Source organism: Trachurus japonicus, chromosome 9 (assembly GCF_045865225.1).
Source record: "Trachurus japonicus isolate A0001 chromosome 9, Traja_1.0".
NCBI lineage: Eukaryota > Metazoa > Chordata > Actinopteri > Carangiformes > Carangidae > Trachurus > Trachurus japonicus.
This window is the reverse complement of record NC_140915.1, coordinates 6,623,533-6,638,729: the sequence shown is the minus strand read 5'-3', so window position 1 is coordinate 6,638,729 and position 15,197 is coordinate 6,623,533. Positions and strand designations below refer to the sequence as shown.

Sequence of the window (15,197 nt, the reverse complement as noted above, 5' to 3'; positions counted from 1 at the left end):
ATGGGTGGCGCCAAAGCTTGACAAGAAAGCGGCTGTTCGCTGCAACGGTTGAAGTCTCATCCTCTGTCTCAGTTTAGTTTCCCTGAAGTTAATTAATTCACAACTAAATGAAGATCTGAAGCGGATTTTTAGTTTTTAACAGTTTGATTGAAACTGTCGGAGAAAGTTACAGCAGTGAACAGATGTCAACATGTCTGCGAAGAGCGAACAACTTCTGATCGTTGTGTCGATCCTGGAAGGTGAGTTAGGAACAAGAAACACAAACTCTTTAATTCTTAATTAATTAACTAAACATTAACCAAACTACACAGGTTTATTTTACCGGTGTGTTGTCAGTAAACAGCGGCTTCACCGGTGTCAATCTCCGGGGAAGTGGTTCGGTAACTGTCGGTGATTTCCGTTAAATCCTCCGAGTCACTACAGTAACTTAGTGTTATTATCTTTGCATTAACTTAATTAAAGTTCCTTATAAACTACACTAGTGTTATATTTACATTAGTTTAATTAGAGTATTTATGAACTACAGTAGTGTTATTATCTTTAATTTAATTAAAGTCTTTATAAACTACAGTAGTGTTATATTTACATTAGTTTAATTAAAGTCTTTATAAACTATAGTAGTGTTATATTAGTTTAATTAAAATATTTATAAACTACAGTAGTGTTATATTTACATTAGTTTAATTAAAGTCTTTATAAACTACAGTAGTGTTATATTTACATTAGTTTAATTAAAGTCTTTATAAACTACAGTAGTGTTATATTTACATTAGTTTAATTAAAGTCTTTATAAACTATAGTAGTGTTATATTAGTTTAATTAAAGTATTTATAAACTACAGTAGTGTTATATTTACATTAGTTTAATTAAAGTCTTTATAAACTATAGTAGTGTTATATTAGTTTAATTAAAGTATTTATAAACTACAGTAGTGTTATATTTACATTAGTTTAATTAAAGTCCTTATAAACTACAGTAGACAACACAACTGAGAATATATGTTGTTTTGTTTTGTGTTTTTTAAGAAAAATCCAGGCCAGATGAAATAATAAAGAGAAACTAATCAAAGTTTAGTCAAAGTACATTTTCATCCTTCATGCAACGATGATAAAGCTGAATAAACAAAGCTTCACACACATGTTAATAACATTATGAGATATTCACTAGTTCTGTTTAGCTGCTCTTTACTGCAGGTTTTCTATTATATTTCAACTTTTATTCTTGTTTTTAGATTTTTGCCGTCTCTACTGGGATCACTGTGTCTTTATGTAAAGATTTGAGACGGGATTTAGTCTAAGTTTTACACTTATTGTACAGTAACATTCAAGTTAGTTAATTTATAGTAACGAAAACAGACTCTTCTTTCTGTGATTTGTTTTCATTCACTTCTCTGTCTGTTTGGCAGCTTCCAGAAATGATTTCCAGAATATTATACGTTCTTTCTTTTACAACAGAAAAACTCCCTCGGCTCCACAGCTTCACTTTATTAACCAAAAAACACACAAGCGTCATATTATACTTCTGAACCAATAAGAAAACGGCAGCAAATAATGATAATCTACGAATCAGATCAAACAAAACAAAATCTAAATAGCCTAATTCACCACTTTGTTTATAATGTACAAATGTATCTTTACTTTATTTGTTTATTTGGGTGGGACAGTGCACATTAATCTACATATAAAAACATGTAAACGTGCCGGATTATAGCAGCAATGCTAATTTCCATCTAGAGCTCCATAACATAAAAAACAGTACAGTGACAATATACATAGTAATATAAACAACATAATAATACAGACAACAAGGAGATACCAAGACGACTATAACGAAATAAAACATTGACATTTTGACAACACTTCCATGGGCAGGGGGACCATAAGAGTTTCTGAGAGATAAAGTGCAAAAGTGCTAAAGTAGTGCATGGGTACCAGGTTGTATTGCACGATGCCCGTACACACAGTTGCACAAGCAGGAGTGTGTTGATATTGCAAGAAATGTAATACATAATCGTAATTATGTAAGTACTACTAGAACCAAAAATGACGTACACAAAAAAACATTGTGTACAATTAACTGAAAAATAAAAACTCAAGTGGTTCCCCGGCAGTTGTTCTATATAAGTTACAGGTGGTTACATGTTTTCCCTTGAACATGGTAAAAGTGCTGCTCTCTCTAATTGTGACTGGGAGTTTGTTCCAGGTTTGTCCACCTTTTATAGACAACAGTAACACAGGGTTCCTACACAAGTATGGAAAGTATGGAAAGTATGGGATTTGATTTTATACATTTCCAGGTCTGGAAAAGTATGGAAAATGGAAACTATTGTATGGAAATATATTTATCTGGGTTTGGTCTTATTCACATTATTATTTTTGTATGCGCTGTTGTACCTAGCTACAACATCCTGGAAATGATTTGGTTACATAATGGCATACAAATTCAGAATAATGAAAACAAATGATTAATTGCATGATTTATTAACATGATAAACATCTATTTACTTAAATGTCATAAATTATTAAAAAAAGAATTTACTGAGACACTGCAAAAACTCAAAATCTTTCCAAGAATATTTGTCTTATTTCTTGTCAAAACTAATCTCTTTCCACTTAAAATAAGACTCATCACCTAAAAACAAACTTGTTTTTAGATCATTTGCACTTGTTTCAAACAAATTTTCACTTGAAATAAGTAGAAAAATCTGCCAGTGAAAGGAAGTTTGTGCTTGTAATAAGAAAGAAAAACTTGCTCCACCATCAGATTTTTCTACTTATTTCAAGTGTAAATCAGCTTGAAAGAAGTAAAAAAAGTGTCTAAAAACAAGCTACTTTTTATGTGATGAGTCTTATTTTAAGTAGAATGAGATTTGTTTTGACTAGAAATAAGACAAATATTCTTGGTTACGAGTTTTTTGCAGTGCAAGTCCGGAAATTAGGGTCTGGAAAAAGTATGGAATTTGGAAATGTAAAATGTGTAGGAACCCTGGTAACAGTAAACCGTCTGTCCGGTCTGTCCCGTCTCTCCCGTCTCAGGCCGTCACTTCCCCAAGTGTCCCCGTCTCAGCCTGGAGGTGGTGGCGAGCTTCGACGGCGAGCAGCTGAGCACCGACCCGGTGGAGCACCGAGAGCAGCCGCTGTTCAGCACCGAGCTGGGCTGGGAGCTGGACCGCCGCACGCTGCACCAGCACCGGTCCGCCTCACACACACACACACACACACACACACACATGGTGTCTGGGTTTCCATGGTAACAACGAGCTGTCCTCCCTCCTCCAGGCTGCAGAGAACTCCCATCAAGCTCCAGTGTTTCGCCGTGGACTCGGTCAGCAGGAAGAGAGAGAGCGTCGGGTACATCGTCCTCGACCTGCGCTCGGTGACCGAGGTCAGACAGGTCAGAGACCACGCCCCCTTCATGCAGGCCACGCCCCCTCCGAGAGGCCACACCCCCGTTAGAGAGACCCCGCCCCTTTCGGAGAGGCCACGCCCCATTTGATAAAACTGATTTTTCAAGATTCAAGAAGTTTATTGTCACATAGATGTACAAGTACGTACATTGTGAGAAGCTTAGGTTGGGTGGACACTCCACAATATGCATAATGAATAAAAAGAGACAATAAATAAATTACGATACTAAAACCTAAAAAGTTTAAAAGGATTAAAGGGAAGTTGAAAAGGCCACAGCCAGAGTCCATTTTCCATTTGGATTTATTGTTGGGTTGGTTTGTTTAATAGTCTGGTGGCTTGGGGGGAAAAACTGTTTTTCTGGCAGTGAAAAAACAACTTAGTAAACTGAAATCAAAATAAAAATTACAATTTTTCCAAAAAGGAGAACTAAACTAAAACTAAAGTAGAGTCAGATAGCATCAACTTAGTTGTAGTTTTCTTGTCGATGTCTAAAGGTCGATATGGGACGACTTAGAGTACGACCCACAGGTAGAGAAGAGTGAATGAAACCTGATGAGGACTGATGGGAACATTATGGGATGGATGCAACTAAAAGGGAACAAGTTCATCTTCAGAGGTCGGACAGAGGCTTTCTCCTAAAACCTGGACAACTACAACTAAGACTAAATAAAAACTAGACTAAGACTAAATAAAAACTACATAAAAACTAGTCAATTTCTCAAAACTAAAATGTTGAAAATTAGTACATCGTGTGCTAACACACCCAAGCAAACCATCTGGTCTATCCACTGGAACAGTCTCAATGTATTTGTAATGTCCATATCAAATAAAATAAACATAAACTCAAACTGCTTCATCACTTGTTGAACTCACTAAAACTAAACTCAAACTGAAAAACTAGATAGAAATAATAAAAACTAATGAACATTTTTAAACTATATTAACCTTGTGTGTGTGTGTGTGTGTGTGTAGGAGGCGCGCTGGTTTCCTCTGCTCAGCAGTAAATACACCAAACAGCGTCCGGCGCTGCTGCTCGGCCTGCTGCTGGAGAACGACTCCAAACCCTCAGAGCCGTCGCCTGATAGGTTCAGAGCCCGGAAGGCCCCGCCCAGACAAGGTCCGTCTCTATCTGTCTCTACCTGTCTCTATCTGTCTCTATCTGTCCATCATAATGTGCTTGTGACTCAGTGTGAATTAATTAGTGTGAATGCTGAAGGCATTTTACTGTCATTTTACAATGTATTTCAGTAGGTATTAACTTTTTTTTAAATTCAGGAATTTTTCAAACTTTTCGTGTCTTCATCATCCTCTTCAACAATTCAAGTAATTTCTAGCCATTTCATCTCACATCTTCTACTTTTTAATTTATTCTCAGCCATTGCTTCATGTTAGTGCTGGTTCATCAGTTGTCCTTCCTGTCAGGTTAGCTGCAGATTTCCACTATTCAACCGTTACACTTAAACATGCAGGATTTCAATGTTTTCTTCTCCCTTTAGCATTTCTACTGCTTTATATGTTTCAGCTTTAGCCTTTTCAACATTGCTTTAGCAGTTTCTTCAGCTAATTTAGCATTGATTCAACAATTTCTTCAGCTCATTCAGCATTGCTTTAGCAATAGCGTTCAGCTGCTTTCAGCATTCACATACATTTTCTGCAGGAAATGCTATCTTTTTCTAGTTTTTGCTTCATTTTCACTTTAAAAATGTTTGTCTTCTTGAGAACATGATTGGTTGTCCAGGGCGTCTCCATGGCAACACCACACATGGTGCTGACAGTGCACAACAAACTGCAGCTCCTGTGATTTAACCTCAGTCACGTGGAGTCGAATCTCGCAGCTGAAAAACTTCAGATTTTCTGTGGTTTCATTAAAAAGTGAAGAGCTTCTGTTTTGTTTTGTTTTGTTTTTATTTTATTGATCTCAGCCTGAAAGTCTGTAAAAAACACCAGAGTGTTTCCTCTGTAGTGGAGTTAAATGATGATGGTGTCTCCCTCAGGGTCTCCCACGGCGACGGAGCTGCTGCCGGGCCAGCTGGAGGCGGTGCTGGTCCCAGACCAGGGCCACCACCAGCTCGGCCCGGCGGAGCGCTGCAGCGACATGTTCGTCCTCTCCGTCACCGTCGCCTTCGCCACCAAACTGGAGCAGGTGAGAGCGCCGACAGGCCACGCCCACTTTTATTGTTTAAAAAAACCCAATAAAAACTCTTTTTCTTCCCACACTGTTTATTAGACTTTGTTTTTATTTGTTTAATCTGTGTCTTTGTTTATAAAGGTGCATGAATATGTAGATAAAGTACTTAAAGTTTTACTGTGGTGTTTTTGTAGATGTTAAAGGAATAGTTCACCAAAAAATGAAAGGGTTAGGGTTAGTGACTCCCCCTCATGCTGATGAATACTCCAGAGTAGTTTTTTATTCCTCAAAGTCTGGAGACCCGGGAGGCTAGTTCCTAGTCCAACCAAAACTTTAAATGAGAGTAATAAAGTCCATAAAACTACACAAAAACCATTTAATCTTCCTCCACACTGCTCGTCCGCTGCAATCCAAGTGTCCTGAAGGGAGATAGTCCAGATTTTACCCGAAACAATGTCATCGAGGCAAGTCTGGTCACGTCTGCGTGCATCACGTTCACGGGCAAATTCAATCCATGACTGTTTAGGCTGTAAAAATGTCCTAAATGACGTAGTTTCCAGTAAACTCTGGACTATCTCCCTTCAGGACACTTGGATTGCAGTGGACGAGCAGTGTGGAGGAATGTTAAATGGTTTTTGTGTAGTTTTATGGACGTTTTTTTTTTTTTTGGGCCCTATTGACTCTCATATAAAGTTTTCATTGGACTAGGAACCGGCCTCCCGGGTCTCCAGATGCACTTTGAGGAATAAAAAACTACTCTGGAGTATTCACCAGCATGAGGGGCAGTCACTAATGACTGAATTTCATTTTTTGGTGAACTATTCCTTTAAACTTCATACATCCAGACTGAGGATCTTTTTATGTAATGAAGATGACATCATGGACCAGATGTATTTAATTGAACGACTTGGTGTGTGTGTGTGTGTGTGTGTCAGTTGGTCCCCAGCAGCATGAAGCTGTCCCACAGCTCCCACTTCTTCTTCTACTACTCCCTGCTGGGTAATGACATCACCAGCGAGCCGTTCACCAACCTGCTGAGCCCCGACTTCGAGCCGGAGCGCGCCTCCGTCCGCCTCCGCAGCAGCAAGCAGATCCTGCTCAGCTTCCTGTCCCAGCAGCCCAGCCTGCAGGTGAGCGCCGAGTTTATAATGTTATGTTTGTTTATTGATGCACAAGACGGGTTGAGACTCTTTAGGGGGGTTATTATGGTCATTTCCCACTAGCGCCACGCGGTTCGACACGGTTCTACTCGGGTTTTATTCATTTATTATGTTTTTGCTTTTTTTGCTTTTACACACTCTAGTCCGACAGGAATCAAACCCACTAATAGGGCTGGGACGATCTGCTTTTCTCCCGATTCGATTCTTCTACGATTTTTTGGATGGCGATTCGATTTAAATTGCGATTCTACGATATTACCGATTCTCTCGATTTTTAGTCTGCATTTTTAACATTTTTAACATTTTTAACATTTTTTGACATTTGTCTAATGGAAAGGGGCAAAGTAATGGTAACTGGTAGTGGAAACCCTGTACTGTTTTACATTGTTTGTCACATCATCTAAAGAAAAAAAAAAAAGTTATCTGGGATAAAGGGGCAGATTAAATATGATTATTCGTCTTTCTGCTCTGTTTCATTCAGATTTGGGAGTTTTTTTTATTTTATTGTGGCCTATTTCGATGCAAGATATTTTTTCTGACTGATTTATTGCCTGATATTGCCGCTCTCCGTCCGTCCGTTGTCTTCACCGTCTTCCACTGACGTCACTCCACACATTTCCAGAGTGCACATGGCTACTTAAAGCAGAAGTAAGTGATCCGGTCGTTTTGGCTAATGCTGCGTTCCAGGCAGGCTTTTGAAATCGTAAATTACAGCTTCAAGTCACAATTTACGACTTTGTAGCGTTTCAGGCAACCCACTCGTGTTTTTCCGACCTGTTTTACCGGTGAAAGTCACTATAACGGCCACTCGTAACTTCTGACCCGTGAACTCGTACCAGATCGAACTGGTACAACTTCACGGTCGGAAAAATACGAGTTTCCTTGAACGCACCATAACAGTCCTCGTCCCTACGTCGCCACATTCACAGCGTCCCTTGGCTGCACACACAGCCCTGCATGCCGTTCTCTCTCCTCATTGGATAAAAACTGTAGGATACGATAAATGTTTTCTCCTCGGCTCAGAGCAGAGCAGAGGGACTGAGAGACCCGTGTTTCAGTCCAAACACTCTATGTAAGTGATTGCTGTCGGAAGATATAACTATTTAAGACTTATATTAACACAAATATATCACTTACTTCTGCTTTAATATGCACGTGCTGCTGATTTGCATTGGCCATATATGGTTGTGTTTGGGTGTTTAGGGGGCGGAATATGAGTGTTCACATCCGCACTTTTCTTGGGTCCGGTGTGATTTATCAATGGAAATTGCTTTGATAGATCTGAAAAGAGTGTAAATATTTTTGGTGTAGACGCCATTTTTGCAGAATCGCTGTACGTCAAAATTTAGTAGCAATTTTTAACCCTTTTTGGTGACCAGGTGTGTCTCCCCCTCCCCCAGGTTCACCTGTGCTGTGGGAACCACTCTCTGGGCAGCACCGACGTCTCTCTGTCCGCTCTGTCCTCCGTCCCCGTCGACCTCGACGACGCCGCGGCGACGGTGGAGGGAGCGTTCGTCCTGCGGCCGCCGCAGCGCGTCAGGCGGTCGATGGCGGCTCCGCCCCCCGACCTGCAGCCCACGGTGGGCGTGGCCGTCAGCCTGAGGAGGGAGGGGGTCGCCGCTCAGGTACACACACACAGACTGTTGTTGTTTTCTTCACCTTCTTCTTCATCTTCTTCTTCCAAGATTTCTTCAGCAGTTTCTTCACTTTAAAGGGACAATGAGGAGTTTTGGAAAAGCGAAGCGTTTTCTCACTACATTTATGAGCCTCCGCACCGTGAAATTCTTTGACCGGCGCAAGACAGACTCATGTTTTCATTCATCAAGAATTAAAGTCAGAGGTTGGAAGACGATCACATACCGTCGTAGTTCCCACCATAAATGGAGATTCGGCAGCGTTATTCTCATGACTCACCACGAAACCGAAAGTAAGGAAACGCTGGTCGGCTCGACCAGCATTTCCACCACCACTAATAATAACAAAATAACGATAGAGACAGAACGATATATTTATCGAAAATGGGCCCATTAACAAGTGGTAACGTAGATTCATCCACATTAATATGAGGAATTTTTCGTTCTGCCGATGGAGAAACTCCTCGTTGTCCCTTTAATTCAGCATTGTTTCAACAATTAAAGCAGAAGTAAGTGGTCCGGTCGTTTTCGCTAATGCTGCGTTCCAGGCCGGCTTTTGAAATCGTAAATTACAGCTTCAAGTCACAACTTACGACTTTGTAGCGTTCAAGGCAACCCACTCGTGTTTTTCCGACCTGTTTTACCGGTGAAAGTCACTATAACGGCCACTCGTAACTTCCGACCGGTGAAGTCGTACCAGATCGAACTGGTACCACTTCGCGGTCGGAAAAATACGAGTTTCCTTGAACGCACCATAACAGTCCTCGTCGCTACGTCACCACATTCAAGGCGTTCCTTGGCTGCACACACAGCCCTGCATGCCGTTCTCTCTCCTCATTGGATAAAAACTGTAGGATACGATAAATGTTTTCTCTTCGGCTCAGAGCAGAGCAGAGTGACTGACAGACCCGTGTTTCAGACCAAACACTCTATGTAAGTGATTGCTGTCAGAAGATATAACTATTTAAGACTTATATTAACACAAATATATCACTCACTTCTGCTTTAATTCAGCTCATTCAGCTTCCAGCTTCCAGCTTTCACCCGTGTTTCCTTCAGGAAATGCATTCTCTAGTACTTCCTGTACATGAAAAATCACCAAACTTTGCATAAAGCTCCAGTCACATGCCAGATTTACTCAACTCCAAGGACATGTCAGTATTCCTCCTGGGAGGGGGGGGCACAATAAGTGTTTAAAAGTGCTACAGTTTTGCAACTTTCACCAAAATGTCGCCCCAAAGCTTTAGAAACTTTTGATATTTGAACAATTGAGCCTCCAGTGCATGAAAACGTTTAAACACTAAAACTTTACCAGACTATTCTTGATAAATACATTTTCAATCTTCCTGATTTCAGATTTATTTCTCAAAACTGAACTAAATAGTTGACGTTGTTTTTCTCTCTTCAGTCTCTGAGGAGTAAAGATGGAGGCAGAGCTCACATGTCCTCCCTCCCTCCTCCCTCTGCTCCTCCTCCTCACCTGGGAACAGGTGACTCCTCCCCTCCAGCTGCCTCCGCTGCTCCTCTTCCTCCTCCTCTTCCTCCCCCCTCCTCCTCCTCCCACACGGAGAGCGAGGCGGAGAGTCTCCTGGAGGAGCTGCAGCGCGGCCGCGGGGGGGCGGGGCTCGCAGGTGAAGCTCTGACTGACACCTCACGCCTCATGAATGAATGAATGAATGAATGAAATTAGTTTATTTCGGTCACACAACACCAACATCAAAGTCAACCATTTTGTGTGAACAATTTACAGCACATATTATACACAATTACAACCACACACACATTTACGCTTATATTTTCCTCTCCTTTACACTCTATGAAATTAAATTACCTAGAATATCAACAGCCCAAAATAATAAGATGAAAGTAACCAGTACTGTATTTTATAATTTTTCATTATTTTACATTTCAAGGCTTTCTTAAAACTCAACAAAGAACTACATGTCTTCAACTCATCACTGAGCTTATTCCACATTTTAACTCCCAAGACTGAAACACATTTTATTTTATATTAGTTCTCACTTTACACATTTTGAAAAATGAATAATCTTCTTAAATTATAGTTTCCTTTTCTTCATTTAAATAACTGAAGGATACAAGCTGGAAGGCTGTTGTTCTTTACTCGAAAAATGATTTCCATTGTCTTTAGGAACACAATATCTGAACGTTTGAAGGCTTTAGATCTTATAAATAGTGGTTTGGTAGGTTCACTACAGCACTCTTTGTTTATTATTTTAATGATGATGATGATGTTTCCTCTCCAGCTGCAGACCTGGAGCTTCCTGTCCGCGCTCAGACGGAGGCGTCGCCGGCGGCAACAGCAGCAGCGGCGGCAGCAGGAGGGGGCGGAGCTTCGTCCGTCAGCGTCTCGGCCCCCAAAGTGTCGATCCCGGCCGCGGCTCATCACTACTGCTTCTCTCTGGACCTGAACCGCCTCGGCCAGCTGAGCCTGAGCCACGCCGTCAACGCCACGCTACGGTCAGACAGGAAGTCACTTCATCTCTGTGTTAGACTGGGAAAAGAAATAGTTTAGTAGTAGGCTTGTACTATTTATATAGTCAGAATAAACAAACAAACATCGATTAGATTTTCGATCCGATCCATTTCGATTCAGTATCGAGTCATTTACAGTAATTTCAGTTTTAGTTCCAATAAATAATAAAGGAGATTTCCACAGAACTAAAGCTGCAAACTGATTGAAACTCTCTCACCTGGTGCATTATTGAAAATATTAATGTTCAGGCTACATTAACAGGGTATCAGCGGGGTCTTGAAAAGTATTAAAAGGTGAAAAATCAATTTTGGGAAAATTAAGACCCTTAAAAAGTATTAACAAGTCTTTTTACGACTTTATAAAGTCTTAAATTTTGAAGGTATTTTTTCTGAATTAGCTGACCAAGAGTTTGAGTCCTAAAAAACATCGTGAAAGTGTGTGAATTTATTCATTTTATTAAAAAACAAAGATGAACCGGTGCATAAAATAGAAAAGAAGATTGTTGTTTTTGTTTTTTGAGAGTGGAGCAATGTTTATTTTTTATTTTTTATAAACTTTGCCTTTGATTTATTATCCTAGCCTATATTGAATTCTGTTGTATCATAGTGGTCTATAGTCTTTATCACAAACTAGAACTGTTAAGTTAAAAGTGTCACTGATGTAAATGGTTACAGCTTGAAGTGGCAGTGAGATATTGAAAAATATTGAGAAGGTCTTGAAAAAGTCTTAAAAAGGTATTAAAATTAACTTCAAGATTCCTGTATATACCCTGATTAAAGAAGGTTAAGCAGTGACATTATGCACATGGATGAACCACTATGCTTCATAATCTTATTAAATAGAGATGGGCAGTGATTTTCACATAGTCGAATAGTTGTTCAATTAAAAAAATTTGAATATTTTATGAGACAATCGTTTTGCCGGCCCTCGCACTGACTCTAGTGTTGTTGTTGTTGTTGTTGTTGTTGTTGTGGTTGTCATGGTGACAGGTACTCGTACCCGTTCTTCGGCTCGGCCGCTCCCATCTTCACCAACCCTCCGGTGGAGCTGCACAGGAACATGGAGGTTTCTCTGCCTCAGTCCTTCTGCGCCTTCGACTTCGCCGCTCTGCCTCAGCAGCTGCAGGACACCTTCCTCAGGTCCACACACACACACACACACACACACACACACACACACACACACGCACACACACACACACACACACACACACACACACACACACACGGTGACCAGCAGATGGAGCTGTAGGACAGGTTACCGGCTGGTGTGGAGCTCTGCTGTTCGAAAGTAGAATAAAGAAATCCAGGATAAGTGGGAAAGCCGGTTGGACAAAGTCTCTTCAGTCCATCCTGGTTCAGTTGGTTGTTCGACTCCAGTTCCTTTCACAGATGAACAGTTGTGCACTTTGCCTAAATGATGAGCAGTGGAAGTTGATTCATTGCACAAATCTAAAGTAAAGTTCATACAGCACAAATACACGTGGCCAAAAGTGCAAAAGGTGAAAATTAATTAAATACAAGAACATTATGCAGTCTGCTGCTTCAATAAATTGCTGATAAAGATGTTCAGATGAGGTGTACAAATTATTATATTATTATATAAGGTGCTCAAACTCACTCAATTTTATTCTTATGTTCTTACCTCAACCAATATTTAGGCCAATATACTTATTTTGTAACATATTTTATAAAAAATAATTTTGAAGGCCTAATTATGAAAAAAAAAGCCCAATAAATATTATAAATGTTTCATGTTTTTTGATTATTGTAAATGTATTTAGTTTGTTTAGAAATCAGGCCAATATGTAGGCTACATAAGAACATGGAAAAACTGTCTGAAACACGTTGATTTCTGATCAGAGTGACTGCTGACTTCACAGATAAAGACAACAGAATCAACTGATAGATAGATAGATAGATAGATAGATAGATAGATAGATATAATTTATTCATCCCGAAGGAAATTATTCAGCCAGGCCGCTCCAGAGGAAAATAAATTAGTTAAGGAAAATAAATAGAATACAGAGAGGAAAATATATGATAAAATATATCCTGCAATGTCTAGACAACGAATATACACAACAAAGGAGCAACCTAGATATAAGTTAAAATACAGTGCAACATTAATTTAAAAGTGATATAGTACAAAAGCCTGGCTGTTGTTATGGTCTGGAGCAGGCTAGCTGCAGACAACCCAAAAACTGACTTGTGGCTAAATTAAACCAGGATAACCAACATATCCCGGCTCAATCCCTTATCTAGGTTTACAACAACAGGCTGTGGGGTTCACTCTGTGTGTGTGTGTAGAGTTCCTCTGGTGGTGGAGGTGTGGCACAGAGACTCCGCCCACAGGGACCAGCTGATTGGCCGAGCCTCGCTGCAGCTGTCTCGCCTGCTGAGCAGCGAGCGGAGCCGCGGTGCGGCGGCGGCAGCGGCCAGCAGTGGTGGCGGCGGCGAGCAGAGCTGGAGACAGACGCACCGGGACAGGACGCCGGTGGTCGGGACGCACGGGTAGGAGGACACGTCGTCATGTGAACGCAGTCATGTGACAGCAGAACGGTGGTGGTTAACCCTTCGTATGCCTCTTCCATCAGGCCGATGGAGACGGTGGCGGAGCTGAGCTACGTGGCGACGCTGGACGACCTGGGGCTGGTGACGGAGAGAGACGTCGTCGTGTCCGACTCCTCACAGGTCAGACTCAACAGGAAGTGGTTCTGGTTCTGGGGACACGATAAAGTGACAGACCAGCGGCAGGGTTTCCGCTACATGTAATTGATCGTGGCGCACCGCCACGGCAAAATAAAAGCCGCCACACCTTCAGAATGATGATTTTGTTTTTTCATTTATTTTTTTTTTTTAATGTTAAAACAATGTAAAGCAGGTTTTCCACTAGGGGTTGCACAGACTAGTCCACTGCTCCACAATGACGTTTTGAGCTTGACGTCGACTAGTCGCTGATCATGTGACAGTAGGCTACAAGAGTAGCTGCTTGAAACAACAGCTGAGTGGCTGAATGAAAAAAATACGAGCGCCGTCAAGCTGGATAGAGCGAGATCGTACCAGACAGGAAGTCGGGCACAGAAAAGGCGAGAGAATCCGGTCAATTTTCAAAATAAAATAAATGATGATTAAGTTTGCTTGTCTGTCTATAAATATTTGTCAGTTGCGTCTGCACACAAGACACATCCATAGGCTACATACAGCGCTAGAGACAGACCTGTGTGTGTGGAAAACCGCAACCGAGTAGCCTACAGAAGAGAGCAGAGCAGAGCAGGAGAAACTGCCGCTGCCGCGGGCAGTGTGTCCGGGCTGCCGGCAATTAAAAAAAAAAAAAAAAAAACTCCGCTCATATCGACAGCTTTACGTCGCACAACAACAACAGCAGCAACCAACCAGGAAAAACAAAAACTGTGAGTGAAACTGTGACTGAGCAGGACTGTGATGGTGACGAGGCCTGTGTGTCGTTTTCCTCCCTAATTGTTTAATGAACAGTAGCTACAGGATTTTCTTTTGCACCTGTAGGCTATATGTTACAAAAAAACAAACTGATTTACAGCTTGTTGTTTATAAAGCTGCTGTTCTGTGGACTCATTTCTGTGCGTGAGCGTCAGTCAGTGAATACAGATTGTTGCAGAGCATTTCCCTCCTCCTGGGATTTTAGTTATGATGGGAAAAATATGAATGACGTCATCAGCGACTAGTCGACGATCTGGTCTCGCGCCCCCCCCCCCCGATCAGACCACCCTCGCCGCCACTCTTTAAAAAAATCCTGGAGGAAACACTGAGCGGTCTGGGGCCTTTAGTTGTTCTTCTTATTGACTGTAGCAGTTTTGCAGACTATAGTTCAGTAACCTGCAAAACAGCCAAAAACCAGTACAGTGAAAATCAATGTAAAAAAAAAGTGATAAAATCGTGATACGAAATATTTGCTCTGTCGCCGACCTCTAAGCTTCACTCTGATTCCCTCTCTGCCTCCTCAGACTGAGCATGTGGCCCCTCCCCCTCCTCAGGGCCCCTCCCACCCTGCGGCCCCCCCTCCCCCCCGGGGCCCCTCGGCTCCCTCGGGCCCCAGAGACACTCTGGAGTATCGTACGGCCCTGGAGCTGGAGCTGTGGAAGGAGGAGCAGGAGGATCTGTTCGACGACCAGGTAGCAGAGTCTGAGCCTGCTGAGAGAGTGTGTGTGTGTGTGTGTGTGTGTGTGTGTTGACCTCATTGTGTGTGTGTGTGTGTCACAGCTGAAGAAGAAGGAGCTGAGCCACATGAAGGCGTTGGCCGAGGAGTGGAGGAGGAGAGACAGAGAGAGAGAAGCTCTGGTCAAGAAGAAGGTGGAGAACACACACACACACACACACACACACACACTCTCTCTAA

General features: G+C 41.6%; 1 protein-coding gene across 1 annotated transcript in view; it reads left to right on the top strand.

Moving 5' to 3' along the window:
• cep120 (centrosomal protein 120) overlaps positions 1-15,197 on the top strand; it is a 30,133-nt gene continuing 14,936 nt past the window's right edge. The window contains exons 1-14 of the mRNA XM_085785796.1: positions 1-239; positions 3,036-3,192; positions 3,279-3,393; positions 4,380-4,524; positions 5,402-5,550; positions 6,471-6,665; positions 8,096-8,320; positions 9,738-9,960; positions 10,594-10,807; positions 11,813-11,962; positions 13,133-13,336; positions 13,420-13,516; positions 14,806-14,973; positions 15,062-15,151. Of these exons, the coding sequence (XP_085641922.1) occupies positions 191-239; positions 3,036-3,192; positions 3,279-3,393; positions 4,380-4,524; positions 5,402-5,550; positions 6,471-6,665; positions 8,096-8,320; positions 9,738-9,960; positions 10,594-10,807; positions 11,813-11,962; positions 13,133-13,336; positions 13,420-13,516; positions 14,806-14,973; positions 15,062-15,151 (2,181 nt within the window). The 5' untranslated portion in view covers positions 1-190. The remainder of the gene's footprint in view (positions 240-3,035; positions 3,193-3,278; positions 3,394-4,379; positions 4,525-5,401; positions 5,551-6,470; positions 6,666-8,095; positions 8,321-9,737; positions 9,961-10,593; positions 10,808-11,812; positions 11,963-13,132; positions 13,337-13,419; positions 13,517-14,805; positions 14,974-15,061; positions 15,152-15,197) is intronic.